Here is a 15,052-nt window from a genome sequence, read left to right as displayed (position 1 = left end):
AAACTAGATGTGAATATGCTACATTGAAAGTAGTCATTGTGACAGATTAGGTGCAAAGTGATAACTATTCAACGACAAAAAAAAAACAAAAAAAACTATTATATAATTTTTGCCTATGAAGGAGAGTCCATCAGATAATTGTAACCACAAGATAAATGCATTATGTCATGTTATATTGGTGAGGCCTCTTAAATAACTACACATAACAAATGCTTGGGAAAATATTTGTTTCTGTTATGTGTTTCTAAAAAAAAAAAGGAATATCGCTGATATACCATTATCAGATTTTTAAATCCTAAAATATCGAAATCAGTACTGGTCTTAAAAATCCAACATCGGTCGGGCTATACTACACAGTGTGTAATGAAAGGTTTGTCTCACACCTGCAGCTTTCAGACACTTGTGATCCGTTGTTTTTTCACAACAAAAAAACTCAACTGTTCACCAAAGCGGCGGTGTATCAGTCAGTCTGTCTCTACACTACTGTTACAGTCAGAGGCCTGGACGCCAGACAGAAGAAACAGTAAATACCTGAAACTCCATCACATCTGCTGCCTTTAGAAGACCAAGGCCTTTAAAGATAGGCCTTACGACACAGACACACAAGAGTCACGGCTCAAAAGCAGATCATTCAATTTAATAAAGGAGCTTAAATGAAATGACACAAGGACCCCAACAAAATAATAATAACAACGCAACCTGGCAACATTACACTTCATCCAAAGTATGAATGACTATCATTGGTATTAATCAAACAGACATCATCTACAGTCAATCATACAGACATTATCTACAGTTAAAACTATAACGACTTGTAAAAATCTAAATTGGCAAAATCGGGAGCATTAGTGCAGTGTCATATTACATCAAACTGAATGAGAGCAGATTCTTCTTAACTCCCAGACTGGACCAAACAGATGTCCAACATCCAATAAACAGACAGAGTTCCTTTTGCAGCTCTGTCCACTGGATCAGTCACAGAGGTGAACAGAATATTTCACAGCAGTTTATAAACCGTGAAAAATACACACTCTTATTTTGTCATCTGAATATACAACACAGTCATTTGACATTATGGTCATAACCAGACCATTCGATTTTATTCATTTTGGATTATGACATAACCTCACTTTTGATTTGACCCAAAACCCAGGATAGAGGGGCTGAGTGAATGTGGTGTGGACTCTGTGGAGGAGGGTCATTGTGTCAGAGACGCTGTAGAAGGACAGAGTTCCTGCCCTGTGGTCCACATACACTCCTATTCTGGAGAGACACTGGACATCGGGGAGTTTAGTCTCTTCATTATTGTGTCTGAATGATACTGTCCATTTAGTACTATTATAATTACAGAACAAAGCCCAGGACTGATCATTAAGTCCAAACCCACACTCATTACCCCGTCCTTTCCTGCTGATGCTTTTATATGACACTGCTATACCTGCGTCATACCTATTCCACTCAGCCTCCCAGTAACAGCGTGCAGACACACTCTCTCTACACAACACCTGAAGATATGTATCAAATCTGTCTGGATAATCAGGACATGCATAAAATTCCCTGGCATTCCACACAGTTCTGTTCACCTCAGACAGGCGGAGGTATTGATGTGCTGTGATGGGATCCAGTGTGAGATCACAGGAATCTGGGAGACATGAAGAATAAGAATTTAAAAAAAATACTCATATTAAGTACATTACAGACATGAATACAATATCATTTCTTTAAAAAAATTCTTTTGAGAGAGAGACAGAGAGAGAGAGGTACTCACATTCTAAGAACTCCTCTCTGGTCTGGGGTTCAGGAGGAGGAATTTCCTCTATATTTGTCTCTGTCACTGTGAAAACATAAGACATGTAGCTGTTAACAGGTAATGGAAAGTAAAGATGTTTCCCTTTTCTGTTGTGGTTTCATCTTATTAAACATTAAACATTTTTATAATTAAATGACAAAGCAGAATGTTCTGCCACTCTCTTATTCCACCTGTGCTTCTATGGTAATGAGTCTCTCTGTTTATTTTCTATTTTTTTTAATTTGTGAATATATTCTAAGGAATGTATTTTACGGACAGAATGTTGTGTGTGTGTGTGTGTGTGTGTGTGTTTGTGCACGTGTGTATGTAACTTACATTGCAAGAACTCTTCACTGCTTTGGGGTTCAGGGCAAAGAATGATCTTGATGTTTGTCACTAAAAAAGCAAAAGGAATGATTATTAACTTGTGCAAAATGGAACGGAAATAAATTTCAATTTACCAAAACTTCAATAACAGCATCTACCTTTATTGGAAAGTCTTCCAAACTCCTCCTTACAGAAATCCTCCAGTCGCTCTTTCAGCTGAGAGACAGATTTTCCTACATCCTCAAAAGAGAGGTGTGGACTGACAGTGATGCTGGGTGAGACTTCAGATCCAGGAGGTGAACAGACAGACAAGAAAGTCTACACACAAAAGCAGAGACGTTAATTCTTTGTCGCTAATTTAAGAAGTGTATTCCCCAAAACTCAGAACCAAATATGAACATTGTAAAGAGACACCACAAACACAAAGTACAAACAGAATTAAAAAGAGACACCTGGTGGACATATTCTGTAACTGCACCTAGACCTTTGTGATTAAAATTACATTCTGCTAAAATTGGAGCACATAAACATGCATTCAGAACAGAAATGATGATCTTGGTGTGAATCTTTCACATCTTTGCTTTACATTACAGCCAGTAAAAAAGGAGACAATAGCTATTTCAATCAGGGGACTGTCATTTCAGAGCTGATCTATTTTTTGTGATGTTAGAACTATATTAAAGCGAAAAAACTCCAACTTATGAGATATGTATTGTATTTTAGCTGGAACACTGTTATTAATTTGGAAACATGAGAGTGAATTTTCTGATTTATCTGAGGTTTAAGCAGAAATGCAGCTATCTAATCTCTTCCTGATCACACATTGTGTTATGTGTCCTGTGTTCAGATAAAAAAAAAAAAATAAATATAAAGATGAGTTATGATCTGTTCATGCACACACACATGCATGCGTGCACATGTACGCGCACGCACACGCACACATGCACATGCACACACACACACAAATCAGAGGAGTCTTTATATAGCTCATATACATTTTACTAGTGCTGTTACATTGGTGATCACTTTCTCTTCTGTTGTTACCTGGAGGAAGTGGATGTGATCCTCTGTGTGTGAAAGCTGCTCCAGCTCAGCGTCTCTCCTCCTTAGATCAGAAATCTCCTGCTCCAGTTGCTCCAGGACTCCTTCAGCTTGACTCAATTCACTCTTCTCCTGATCTCTGATCAGCTCTGTCACCTCACAGCGCCTTCTCTCAATGGAGCGGATCAGCTCAGTAAAGATCCTCTCACTGTCCTCCACTGCCACCTGTGCAGCGCGCTGTTAGGAGACACACACACACACACACACACATACACACAGAGAGGAGGGGGGTCCATTATAATCACACACTTCACTCAGCTCTTACTCAGCCAGTCTGTTAACTACACTGTGACTCAGTGGGATTGGACAGTAGCCCAACACTGGACTCCTCACTGACTGACTGGAGGAGAACCCTGACTGAACCCTCAAATGACTCCTCCAGCAGCCAGCTCTTGTCTTCTCCTCTGTTCAACACTCACCCTCAGAGACTCCACAGCCTGTCTCAGCTCCTGCACCTCCTTCTCTCTCTCCTGGATCCTCTGTTGGGTTTTCCTCTGACTTTTTCCCAACTGCTTCTGTTACACACAAAGAAAATATATAACAACGTATATACACAGTTCTCTGTGTAATTTTAAATATTTAGATATGAAATATTGCAAATCAACATTACAATATATAACCATTTTACCACTGTAAACTTTTTTCTTTTTTAAATTTTGAACATGTTCACTCGATCACTGAAACATTTTTGTATTTTGGTTTAAAATATAGGAAATATTTTTCCATGTATGGGGATATTTTTCTGACAGGACTCTAATGTAATGATTGAACAGTTTCTGCTGTAACTTTATGACAAAATAGACAGTGTTTGTTTTACTGAATCCAGATGACAGTTATCAATAGTCAGTACACATTTACACACATTATCACTGAGCTGTAAGGGAAGTCCCTGTACATACCTGTCTTTCAGTCCTCTCTGCTGCCACTGATACTGTTTTATGGTCTCTGTGTTCATCCACCATACACAGATAACACATGAACTGTTGGTCGGTTCGACACCAAAGCTTAATGAGTTCGCTATGATGAGGACAAATCTGGTCCTGTAGTCGTGTGGAGGCTTTGACCAGCGTGTGTTTCTGGAGAGCAGGAGATTCATAGTGAGGCTGGAGGTGAGTCTGACAGAATGAAACCAGACATGTCAGACAGGACTTGACGGCTTTTTCTTTCTTCTTGATGCATAAATCACACTCCACATCTCCAGGGTCACAGTGAGCAGGAGGAGCAGCAGCTTGGAGTCTCGTCTTCTTCAGTTTCTCCACCACTTCACCCAGTATAGCATTTTTACATAGAACTGGTCTCGGACTGAAGGTCTGTCTGCACTGGGGGCAGCTGTAGACTCCCTTCTGATCATCCTGATCCCAAAAGCCCTTAATACAGCCCATACAGTAACTGTGTCCACAGTGAATAGTCACAGGATCCTTAAGGAGATCCAGACAGAATGAACAGATGAACTGGTCCTCACTTATTTCCAATGACATTCTGGATGCTTCCATTTTACTGCACATACTGTTCTCACACACTTAGTAACATGAGTTTCCACACAAAGTGAACAGGAATGTCAGTTTCGTTTCTGTGAAAACAAGATCAGGAGTGACTTCCACACTCTAGACTTCCTGGTTCTTTCTGAGAGTAAAATGGATTTCTCTTAAAGAGACAGAGCACTAACAATTCACTGAGAGGGTGAGGACTATGATCTGTTATGACTTTACATAATAAAGAAATGTTCCCATCCAAAGAATGAGTCAGAGCAGAGTCTAGGCTCACACATGGTCAGCTCTGAGTATGGTAGTGTGTTGTAGACCTAAAACTCCAGCACCATGGGTTTTGGTCTCCTTGACCAGATTGGCTCGCTATTATTTCAATGTTAGTGACACGACACAGTCACCTGGTCCTAGTCCTAGTAATTTTTTTCAGAAAGAGATCTGACCACATACTAGAACCAGGCTGGACATTCTGTGTCACACAGAGCATATGAAAACAGATGAGCCACGACAAGTTTCAAAGAATTTCTGCAGACACTGAGCAGACTGTGGTAGAACACAAGTCTGGTTCTAACCTGAGATTATGAGAAGAGCACAGGTGAGTTGACTCAGAGGGAAGATACAAAGCATTAGAACTGACGACTGTGTTGACACTGTGAGAGGAGCCAAAGTTCGTCATGACAACTGAAATGTGCTGTGGCTCTCATCAAAGAAAAATGTATGAGACACAGATATACCAAATACAGCATGTGGGTTTACAGGACTATTTGAGAATGATTTGGATTTACATGAGTGTTTGAGAATACCTTTGGATCTATATGAGTGTTTGAGAATACCTTTGGATCTATATGAGTGTTTGAGAATACCTTTGGATCTGTGTGAGTGTTTTAGAATACCTTTGGATCTGTGTGAGTGTTAGAGAATACCTTTGGATCTGTGTGAGTGTTTGAGAATACCTTTGGATCTATATGAGTGTTTGAGAATATCTTTGAATCTGTGTGAGTGTTTGAGAATACCTTTGGATCTATATGAGTGTTTGAGAATACCTTTGGATCTGTGTGAGTGTTTGAGAATACCTTTGGATCTATATGAGTGTTTGAGAATACCTTTGGATCTATATGAGTGTTTGAGAATACCTTTGGATCTATGTGAGTGTTTGAGAATACCTTTGGATCTGTGTGAGTGTTTGAGAATACCTTTGGATCTGTGTGAGTGTTTGGGAATACTTTTGGATCTATATGAGTGTTTGAGAATACCTTTGGATCTGTGTGAGTGTTTGAGAATACCTTTGGATCTATATGAGTGTTTGAGAATACTTTCGGATCTATATGAGTGTTTGAGAATACCTTTATTAGTGTTTGAGAATACCTTTGGATCTATATGAGTGTTTGAGTATACCATTGGATCTATATGAGTGTTTGAAAATACCTTTGGATCTGTGTGAGTGTTTGAGAATACCTTTGGATCTGTGTGAGTGTTTGAGAATACCTTTGGATCTATATGAATGTTTGAGAATACCTTTGGATCTGTGTGAGTGTTTGAGAATACCTTTGGATCTGTGTGAGTGTTTGAGTATACCTTTGGATCTATATGAGTGTTTGGGAATACCTTTGGATCTGTGTGAGTGTTTGAGAATACCTTTGGATCTATATGAGTGTTTGAGAATACTTTTGGATCTATATGAGTGTTTTAGAATACTTTTGGATCTATTTGAGTGTTTGGGAATACCTTTGGATCTGTGTGAGTGTTTGAGAATACCTTTGGATCTATATGAGTGTTTGAGATTACTTTTGGATCTATATGAGTGTTTTAGAATACTTTTGGATCTATATGAGTGTTTGAGAATACCTTTGGATCTATATGAGTGTTTGAGAATACCTTTGGATCTATGTGAGTGTTTGAGAATACCTTTGGATCTGTGTGAGTGTTTGAGAATACCTTTGGATCTGTGTGAGTGTTTGAGAATACCTTTGGATCTATGTGAGTGTTTGAGAATACCTTTGGATCTGTGTGAGTGTTTGAGAATACCTTTGGATCTGTGTGAGTGTTTGAGTATACCTTTGGATCTATATGAGTGTTTGAGAATACCTTTGGATCTGTGTGAGTGTTTGAGAATACCTTTGGATCTATATGAGTGTTTGGGAATACCTTTGGATCTGTGTGAGTGTTTGAGAATACCTTTGGATCTATATGAGTGTTTGAGAATACCTTTGGGTCTATATGAGTGTTTGAGAATACCTTTGGATCTATATGAGTGTTTGAGAATACCTTTGGATCTGTGTGAGTGTTTGAGAATGCCATATAAGTCTTATATGTCTGATAAGGTCAGTAATTATCCTGCCACATTACACTACTTTATGCAGGCTACTATTTGACTTATTCTTCAATATTATGTATCTCAACTTAGATAGTATTGTGGTTTACCCTCAGACATTCAGAGAACATTTGAAGAGGTTGGAGATTGTACTTCTGAAACTAAAAAGACCGTTATATGACACTTTTTTCAGCAGGAGGTCAACTTTTTTGTAGTGGTTGTCTGCAGACGGCACTGAAACAGAACTGAGTTCTGCAGAAAGTTTCCAGAACTGTTCAGGAATTAGGCCCTTCTTAGACTTTTTGTGATCACTACACAGTGTTTAATGAAGGGGTTGTCTTACACCTGCAGCCTTCAGACACTTGTGATCCGTGGTTTTCCACAACAAAAAAACTCAACTGTTCACCAAAGCGGCGGTGTATCAGTCAGTCTGTCTCTACACTACTGTTTCAGTCAGAGGCCTGGACACCAGACAGAAGAAACAGTAAATACCTGAAACTCCATCACATCTGCTGCCTTTAGAAGACCAAGGCCTTTAAAGATAGGCCTTACGACACAGACACACAGGAGTCACGGCTCAAAAGCAGATCATTCAATTTAATAAAGGAGCTTAAATGGAATGACATGAGGACCCCAACAAAATAATGATATCAACGCAACATTGCAACATTACACTTCATCCAAAGTATTAATGACTATCATTGGTATTAATCAAACAGACATCATCTACAGTTAAAACTATATCGGCTTGTAAAAATCTAAATCGGAAAAATCTGGAGCATTAGTGCAGTGTCATATTACATCAAACTGAATGAGAGCAGATTCTTCTTAACTCCCAGACTGGACCAAACAGATGTCCAACATCCAATAAACAGACAGAGTTCCTTCTGCGGCTCTGTCCACTGGATCAGTCACAGAGGTGAGCAGAATATTTCACAGCAGTTTACAAACCGTGAAAAATACACTCTTATTTTGTCATCTGAAAAAATACAACACAGTCATTTGACATTATGGACATAACCGGACCATTCTATTTTTATTCATTTATTATTGTGGCATAACCTCACTTTTGATCCCCTGTGGACATAAAACCCAGGATAGAGGGGCTGAGTGAATGTGGTGTGGACTCTGTGGAGGAGGGTCATTGTGTCAGAGACGCTGTAGAAGGACAGAGTTCCTGCCCTGTGGTCCACATACACTCCTATTCTGGAGGAACTGGGAACTATGGGCAGATTTGTCTCTTCATTATTGTGTCTGAATGAGTAACTGGAGAGAGAGCAGTACAAACTCCAGGACTGATCATTATGTCCAAACCAGCACTCATTACCCCGTCCTTTCCTCCCGATGTCTTTATATGACACTGATATAGAAATTGCATTATCTCCTCTCCACTCAGTCTCCCAGTAACAGCGTTCAGACACACTCTCTCGACACAACACCTGACGCCAGTAATCAAATCTCTCTGGATGATCAGGATATGACTGGACTGTTTTACTCCATGTCACCACTCTGTTCCCTTCAGACAGACAGAGGTGTTTATGTGCTGTGTTGGGATCAAGTGTGAGATCACAGGAATCTGGTGGAGTTGAGGAATAAAAAATAAAGACTGAATTAATTAAAAACTCTTAACATGAAAAAAAAAATCAGGACATGAAAACTTAAAGAGTTGAAATAATTAATTATGAAGACATTAACAGAGATATGTTATATAAAATATAATATCCACTTTACATTAAACCTGTATGTTATTAAATCTATTTCAAATTCTGAAATCACACACTTTTGTGAACTCAGCTCTCTGTCATTTATCGATAATCTCTGTCTCATTCCTTTTTATTGTAAAATGGATTTCTTCTGTTTTCAGGAACATGAAAATCATTTAACAGCTCTCTCTCTCTCTCTCTCTTCTTTTTCTCACCCTCTCTCTGTCTCTTTCTCTTTTTTCTTGCTCTTTCTGTTGTTTCTCTCTCTGTTCTTTCTTTCTTTCTTTCTTTCTTTCTTTGTAAATATGTTCCCTGTTATCAATTCAATATAATTCACATCTAAGCTGTAATGTCATGACTAAACAAAACATTACCAGAGCAAATTTGAAATGCTGAAACACATTCATTCATAGCACATTGAAGTGCACCTCTGTCAGATACTCAAAGGGGGCGGAGCTTATCTGCTGTTGTCTTAATGTAACTGTGTAATGTTTGAAAACTGTCAGCAGTCTAAGTCATAACTTCTTTCTCTCTCTCTCTCTCTTTTCTCTCTCTCTCTCTCTCTCTCTCTCTCTTTCTCTCTCTCTCTCTCTCTCTCTCTCTCTCTCTCTCTGCAAGTGTTTGTGTCATATTGAAAGAACTCTGCAAGTGTGTGAGTCATAATGAAAGAATTTGTGTCTGATCAACATGAAACAAATATCTAAAATATCAAAAAAAAAATTAAAGCTGTAAGATGCTATTACCTTTCAGCTATGGCTAAAACATTGAGTTCTGTGTGTGTGTGTGTGTGTGTGTGTGTGTGTGTGTGTGTGTGTGTGTGTGTGAGACTCACCTTGTAAAAACTCTTCTCTGATTTTGGATTCAGGAAAAAGTGCGATCTCAGTGTTTTTCACTATACAAACAAAAGGCCCAATTATTAAACTGTTAAACATTCTCAGCACAGTAACAGTCATAACATTAAAACCCCCAACCTTCACTGGAAAGTCCTCCAAACTCCTCCTTACAGAAATCCCCCAGTCGCTCTCTCAGCTGAGAGACAGATTTTCCTACATCCTCAAAAGAGAGGCGTGGACTGACAGTGATGCTGGGTAAGTCTTCAGATCCAGGAGGGGAACAGAGAGACGAGAAACCCTAAACACATACACACACACACACATAAGAGTTAAAACTGCATCACATATATTTTAATGATGGTGAGAATGAGGAGAACTCCACGTTCTGTACTCTGACTAATTCTTCCCCTATACACCCACACACACATATGCACACGCATAAACACAGTTGTCTAGAATTCAACCACTGGTATATTGGATTTTGTTTTGACACCTGGAGGAAGTGGATGTGATCCTCTATGTGTGAAAGCTGCTCCAGCTCAGCGTCTCTCCTCCTCAGATCAGAAATCTCCTGCTCCAGTCGCTCCAGGACTCCTTCAGCCTGACTCAATTCAGTCTTCGCCTGACCTCTGATCAGCTCTATCACCTCACGACACCTTCTCTCAATGGAGCGGATCAGTTCAGTAAAGATCCTCTCACTGTCCTCCACTGCTGCCTGTGCAGAGTGCTGTTAGGAGACACACACACACACACACACACACACACACATACACACAGAGAGGAGGGGGGTCCATTATAATCACACACTTCACTCAGCTCTTTCTCAGCCAGTCTGTTAACTACACTGTGACTCAGTGGGATTGGACAGTAGCCCAACACTGGACTCCTCACTGACTGACTGGAGGAGAACCCTGACTGAGCCCTCAAATGACTCCTCCAGCAGCCAGCTCTTGTCTTCTCCTCTGTTCAACACTCACCCTCAGAGACTCCACAGCCTGTCTCAGCTCCTGCACCTCCTTCTCTCTCTCCTGGATTCTCTGCCGGATTTTCCTCTGAATTTCTCCCAACTTCTTCTGTTACACAAATAAAAAACATCTCACTGGATACGTTTATACACAGTGTGTGTGAGTGTGTGTGTGTGTGTGTGTCTGTGTGTGCGCATTTGAGTATGTATATGTGTGTATTCGTATATATTTGTGTGTGTGTGTGTTTCTGTGTGTGTCTGTTGGGTGCTGGCTGACTGATGTTTACTGTCTTCTCTCTGTGTTTCATCCTTTTGGACCTATGAGAACTATGACTCTCTCCCTTTACCAATAACAACAGTAACTGATTAATCTATGTCAAATGTTAACAAATAAGGGCAACACTGTTAGACTTGTTAGACTATGTGTCTGAGACAGTGACTTGTCCAGTAGCCTACGTGTTAATAGTGTTAATTGTAGACAGATGAGTTTTGTACCTGTTTCTCAGTCCTTTCTGCTGCTGCAGACACTGTCTCATGTCCACGATGGTCATCCATAACACACAGCAGACACACACACTGTTGGTCAGTACGACAGAAAACTTCTAACAGCTTCTCATGAAGAGAGCAGATCTTCTCCTGTAGGCGTCCGGTAGCATCAGTCACTTTGTGTCTCTTCCCTTTGAACAGTTTTTCATGTTGTTCAAAGTGAGTTTGACAGTAGGAATCCAGACACACCAGGCAGGACTTGATGGCTTTGAGTTTTGTCCCAGTACAAACACCACACTCCACATCTCCAGGTCCAGCATAGCAGTGAGCAGGAGGATCAGCAGCTTGGAGTCTTGTCTTCTTCAGCTCCTCCACCACCTCAGCCAGCATAGCATTTTTACATAGACCTGGTCTTGGAGTGAAGGTCACTCTGCACTGGGGGCAGCTGTAGACTCCCTTCTGATCATCCTGATCCCAGCAGTCCTTAATACAGCCCATACAGTAACTGTGTCCACAGGGAATAGTCACAGGATCCTTAAGCAGATCCAGACAGACTGGACACACGAACTGGTCCTGACCTACAGAAATACTGGCTTCTTCTTCCATTTTAATGTTAACACGCTCCGAAATATCACCGAACGATTAAACGCACACTGATCAGGAGGCTCAGATCAGTTTTGCCTCATTGTAAGTGAAAGTAGGAGTGGCTTCCTGGTTGAGGTGAATGAGTCAGAGAGAGAGAAAAAGAGAGACAGAGAGAGACAGAGACAGGGACAGAGAGAGAGAGAGAGACAGAGAGATGTTTAAGTCCACAACAGGGGCCTGTACTACAGAGTGAGGTAAGGGTAACTTCTGGTTAAGTTAACTCAGAGTAAGTGGTAAACCACCTAATAGAAGACCCCTATGGCTTCAGTCTCCTAGCAAAACAAAGCCATAGGGCTCTTCTATTAGGCAACACTTTAGATCTTATTCTAGCCAGCAGACTAGATGTCTCTCACATTGTCATCTCTCCTTACTCTGCTGCCCTCTCAGACCATTTTCTTATTACTTTCCAAATAGCTCTCCCATTCACACCGGCTGTCTCTATCATGGCTCATAGTCACATTAATGCTTCCACTGCTGTACTTGCTGAGCTGCTCCCTATTGCTCTCAACGTTTTGGATGATCAGCAAAGGTCTTTCAATGACTTCATGGACAGTATAAATTCTACCCTCTGTAATGTACTAGATATGGTAGCACCATTAACTATAAAAAATAGGCGTAAACACTCAACAACTTGGTTAAATAATGAAACCCGCATGCTGAAGCAGGTGCTTAACCTTCTAAATATGTCACTTAAATCTGGTGTTTTACGCTTTTAAAACAGCTGTGATCAGGCCTTTAATTAAAAAAACGAACCTTGAACCTGAAGCCCTAAATAATTGTAGGCCGATATCTAATCTCCCATTTGTTTCAAAAATACTTGAAAAATTCTTGTAGCTGCTCAGCTGATAGCCCATATGTCCTATAACTGTCTGCTTGAAATATTTCTGTCGGGCTTCAGGTCAAAGTGGTGTAGAACCTGGTCAGCGGACCAGACAGATTACAGAACTTTTTATGACCGTGTGTGCGACCACTTTGTTTGTTTGTTTGTTTGTTTGTTTACACTTTTTGTTTGTTGCAGATTGTAGATTGTTGTGGATTGCATCGTATACGATGGTACGTTGTAGTCTCCGTTGTCCGTTCTGACTTAATTTTCGTCCTGCAAAATATCATGCAACACCGACCATACCACGGACTCTCGCGTAGTCATTGTGATCTCAGGAATATTGCGATATTTAGCACATTTTACGCAAGAAAACGGCAAGAAACATTCTGACGTTGGAGCTGTTTATCACGTATATGAGTACGTACCCATTCATTTGTCGGTGAATTAATTAAAATGAATCATTCTAGCGATCGATTTTAGATTGTACTGTAACCTGTTATAGGTTGTAATAATAATATATTTTACTTTCTTGAGCTTCCAGTAGGGAAACACACTAATCTAGTTTGTGTAATTTGATTTTAGGGTCTGACCACAGTTGGCCTAAGTCGATCGTATAGTTTTGGGAGATGGACCGAAGTCAAACTTGTAAACTTTTCAATTTATTATCAGTAATTTAAAACTGGCGTAAGAAAGTAACCATGTGTTTGGAACGCGTTTTACGTCGCTTCTGTTTGTTATTGCATTTTCATGTGACTGGTAAAGTGGCTTTTTAATTAATAAAACTGTTGGTTAAAAGGAATTTAAAACACGTTTGAGAACCACTGATGTTATGCTAAAAACACCAGTGAAACCGTCAAGTCTGTTCTGATATTAAAACTGTGCTATTATTTTTCATGTACTCAAAGTGGTTCTTTTTTCTGATGAGTATAAATAACCCTCAAATACATAAATACATGGCTTTTATACCCCATATATTTCATTTTCTGTGTATCCTCTGCTGTTAGGGCTTTGTAGAAACTGCCTCATGCAATTTGTTTTGCATGGAAAGAGTGCACAGATGAAAACGGGCATGTCGACTTTTCTAGTTCCGCGTTGTTTGGAAATAAATGCGTAATTTAAAGAAAATTACATTTTATATAGGCCTACCATTAAACCACAGAGTCAAATTAAATGTGGGGAAAAATACTCTACATGTTAACATAGGTCAGTACACGTAGTCTTTTTGCCTTTATAAAAGTGACATCAATTTTGTATTCGATAGCATTTTTTCTGGCAACGCTTGAGTTTCCAGCTCAGAATTCTGATGTCATTTGCGAGTGTGTCCACAAGCCATTATGACGTCCTATAGAAATAAAGTTACTTATTGGTATTTTTTACAATTAAGTAAATAGCCAGATTATTAGAGGATTTTCTGTCCAGGACTGAGGGCGTGAAGGCCTATTATTTGCATACAATGACAGGGCTTTATGTTCACTTATGAATGTAACCGTCAGGAGCCTTAAAATGAAAGAAGTTTAATTATCTTTTCTTTTCTTTTTTTAATTCGCAGTGCACATGATGACTGTCAGCCTTCTCACTACTTTGAAGCCCTGTATGTCAGAGCTGACGCTGACAAATGAAATTAAAAGAAACCCTAGCTATCCCTTCAGCAGGCACAATAACGGTAAGACCACATCTCTGACCCCTAAAGACTTAATGCATGGATGTTTCAGTGGAACTTTGAGGCTTAGTCTAGGCCTATAATATCGTATGCCTGTGCGTCCTTAAACTGTTAACATGTTTTACCTAGGCTATACCACACGTAAAACCTAAAGATTTACAAATAGAAAAAAAAATGATTGCATGTCTATATTGATCTCTACGTGTTCTTTAAATTAATATTCCGTCATTGTTTGCTGTCCCATCTGTGTGCTTGCATGTAATATTTAATTTGTTTTGTGTGTGTGTGTGTTTTACAGTATTCGTGAAGGAGTACTTCCACAAAAACCTTAAGAGAGGAACAATCCTTTTAATAGCCACGGTAGTAGGAATGATTACATATATCACCGTAGACTTTGGGGTGAGAGTCTGTTGAGCTGCTTACGTTAAAACCGATACCGGCTTGTCCTGTCACATCTAAATACCCATTCATTTGTTTGTTTATTACTTTAAAATAACTTTATAGATGAGAATTGAACTCTGCTAATATAGCAGAGTTTCAAAATGTTGAAAGTTAGCCGTTTTAATTCGAGGTAATGGGAGGATATTGTCACAGTTTAAGCGGTACACTGCAGATTCCACAAACACTATAAATAATATAATCTGTAGTCACTTAAAAAGTGCAGGGCAGCACAACTTTTCATGCATAGAGATAAACTGGTTGTCACTGGCTTTTGGTCAGGACAAGACGACCCAGATATTGGATAACTCCATCCCACCGTAGTTTGGGTCGTTTTTTTTTTTATTTATTTTTGCATTACTACTGCGTTCCCTTTGACCTTAGATCAGGGAATGTGAATTATGAATTCACGTTCATATATTCATATTCATGAATATGAAAAAAGGTATGCCTGCTGGTTTATTCCTAACGGTGTTTTTTTTTTTTTT

General features: G+C 39.5%; 2 protein-coding genes across 4 annotated transcripts; both read right to left on the bottom strand.

The window, feature by feature from the left end:
- Positions 1-1,103: 1,103 nt before the first annotated feature.
- On the bottom strand, positions 1,104-4,695 carry LOC115815447 (tripartite motif-containing protein 16-like). The gene is made up of 6 exons (XM_030778403.1): positions 4,117-4,695; positions 3,637-3,732; positions 3,161-3,394; positions 2,275-2,434; positions 1,769-1,828; positions 1,104-1,642 (listed from the first exon to the last, which is right to left on the bottom strand). The coding sequence occupies exons 1-6, from the start codon at positions 4,693-4,695 to the stop codon at positions 1,104-1,106; spliced, it is 1,668 nt and encodes a 555-aa protein (XP_030634263.1).
- A 3,357-nt stretch (positions 4,696-8,052) lies between these two features.
- LOC115814601 (tripartite motif-containing protein 16-like) lies at positions 8,053-11,774 on the bottom strand. 3 transcript variants are annotated; one of them, XM_030777500.1, is made up of 7 exons: positions 11,750-11,774; positions 11,008-11,618; positions 10,526-10,621; positions 10,042-10,275; positions 9,687-9,846; positions 9,548-9,607; positions 8,053-8,588 (listed from the first exon to the last, which is right to left on the bottom strand). In XM_030777500.1, the coding sequence occupies exons 2-7, from the start codon at positions 11,602-11,604 to the stop codon at positions 8,053-8,055; spliced, it is 1,683 nt and encodes a 560-aa protein (XP_030633360.1). In that variant the 5' UTR covers positions 11,605-11,618; positions 11,750-11,774. The 3 variants fall into 3 exon arrangements, with proteins under 3 accessions (XP_030633360.1, XP_030633359.1, XP_030633358.1); XM_030777499.1 differs by lacking the exon at positions 11,750-11,774 and adding an exon at positions 9,638-9,648 and having other exon boundaries at positions 9,548-9,593; positions 11,008-11,604; XM_030777498.1 differs by lacking the exon at positions 11,750-11,774 and having other exon boundaries at positions 9,693-9,846; positions 11,008-11,604.
- Between the last annotated feature and the right edge of the window lie 3,278 nt (positions 11,775-15,052).

The sequence above is a fragment of the Chanos chanos genome, chromosome 6 (genome assembly GCF_902362185.1).
Source record: "Chanos chanos chromosome 6, fChaCha1.1, whole genome shotgun sequence".
Classification (NCBI taxonomy): Eukaryota; Metazoa; Chordata; class Actinopteri; order Gonorynchiformes; family Chanidae; genus Chanos; species Chanos chanos.
The sequence above is the reverse complement of the archived record's forward strand: the minus strand, read 5'-3'. Positions and strand labels throughout refer to the sequence as shown.

Bases quoted from the DNA above. Each gene is read 5' to 3' on its own strand.
- LOC115815447 (XM_030778403.1), bottom strand. From the start codon at position 4,695: ATGTCATTGGAAATAAGTGAGGACCAGTTCATCTGTTCATTCTGTCTG. The intron at 3,395-3,636 runs GTGAGTGTTGAA...GTCTCCTAACAG, and splicing joins AGGCTGTGGAGTCTCTGAGG to CGCGCTGCACAGGTGGCAGT. The intron at 1,643-1,768 runs GTGAGTACCTCT...CATGTCTCCCAG, and splicing joins CAGAGAGGAGTTCTTAGAAT to ATTCCTGTGATCTCACACTG.
- LOC115814601 (XM_030777500.1), bottom strand. From the start codon at position 11,604: ATGGAAGAAGAAGCCAGTATTTCTGTAGGTCAGGACCAGTTCGTGTGT. The intron at 9,847-10,041 runs GTGTCAAAACAA...GTATGTGTTTAG, and splicing joins ATCACATCCACTTCCTCCAG to GGTTTCTCGTCTCTCTGTTC. The intron at 9,608-9,686 runs GTTGGGGGTTTT...TTGTTTGTATAG, and splicing joins TGGAGGACTTTCCAGTGAAG to TGAAAAACACTGAGATCGCA.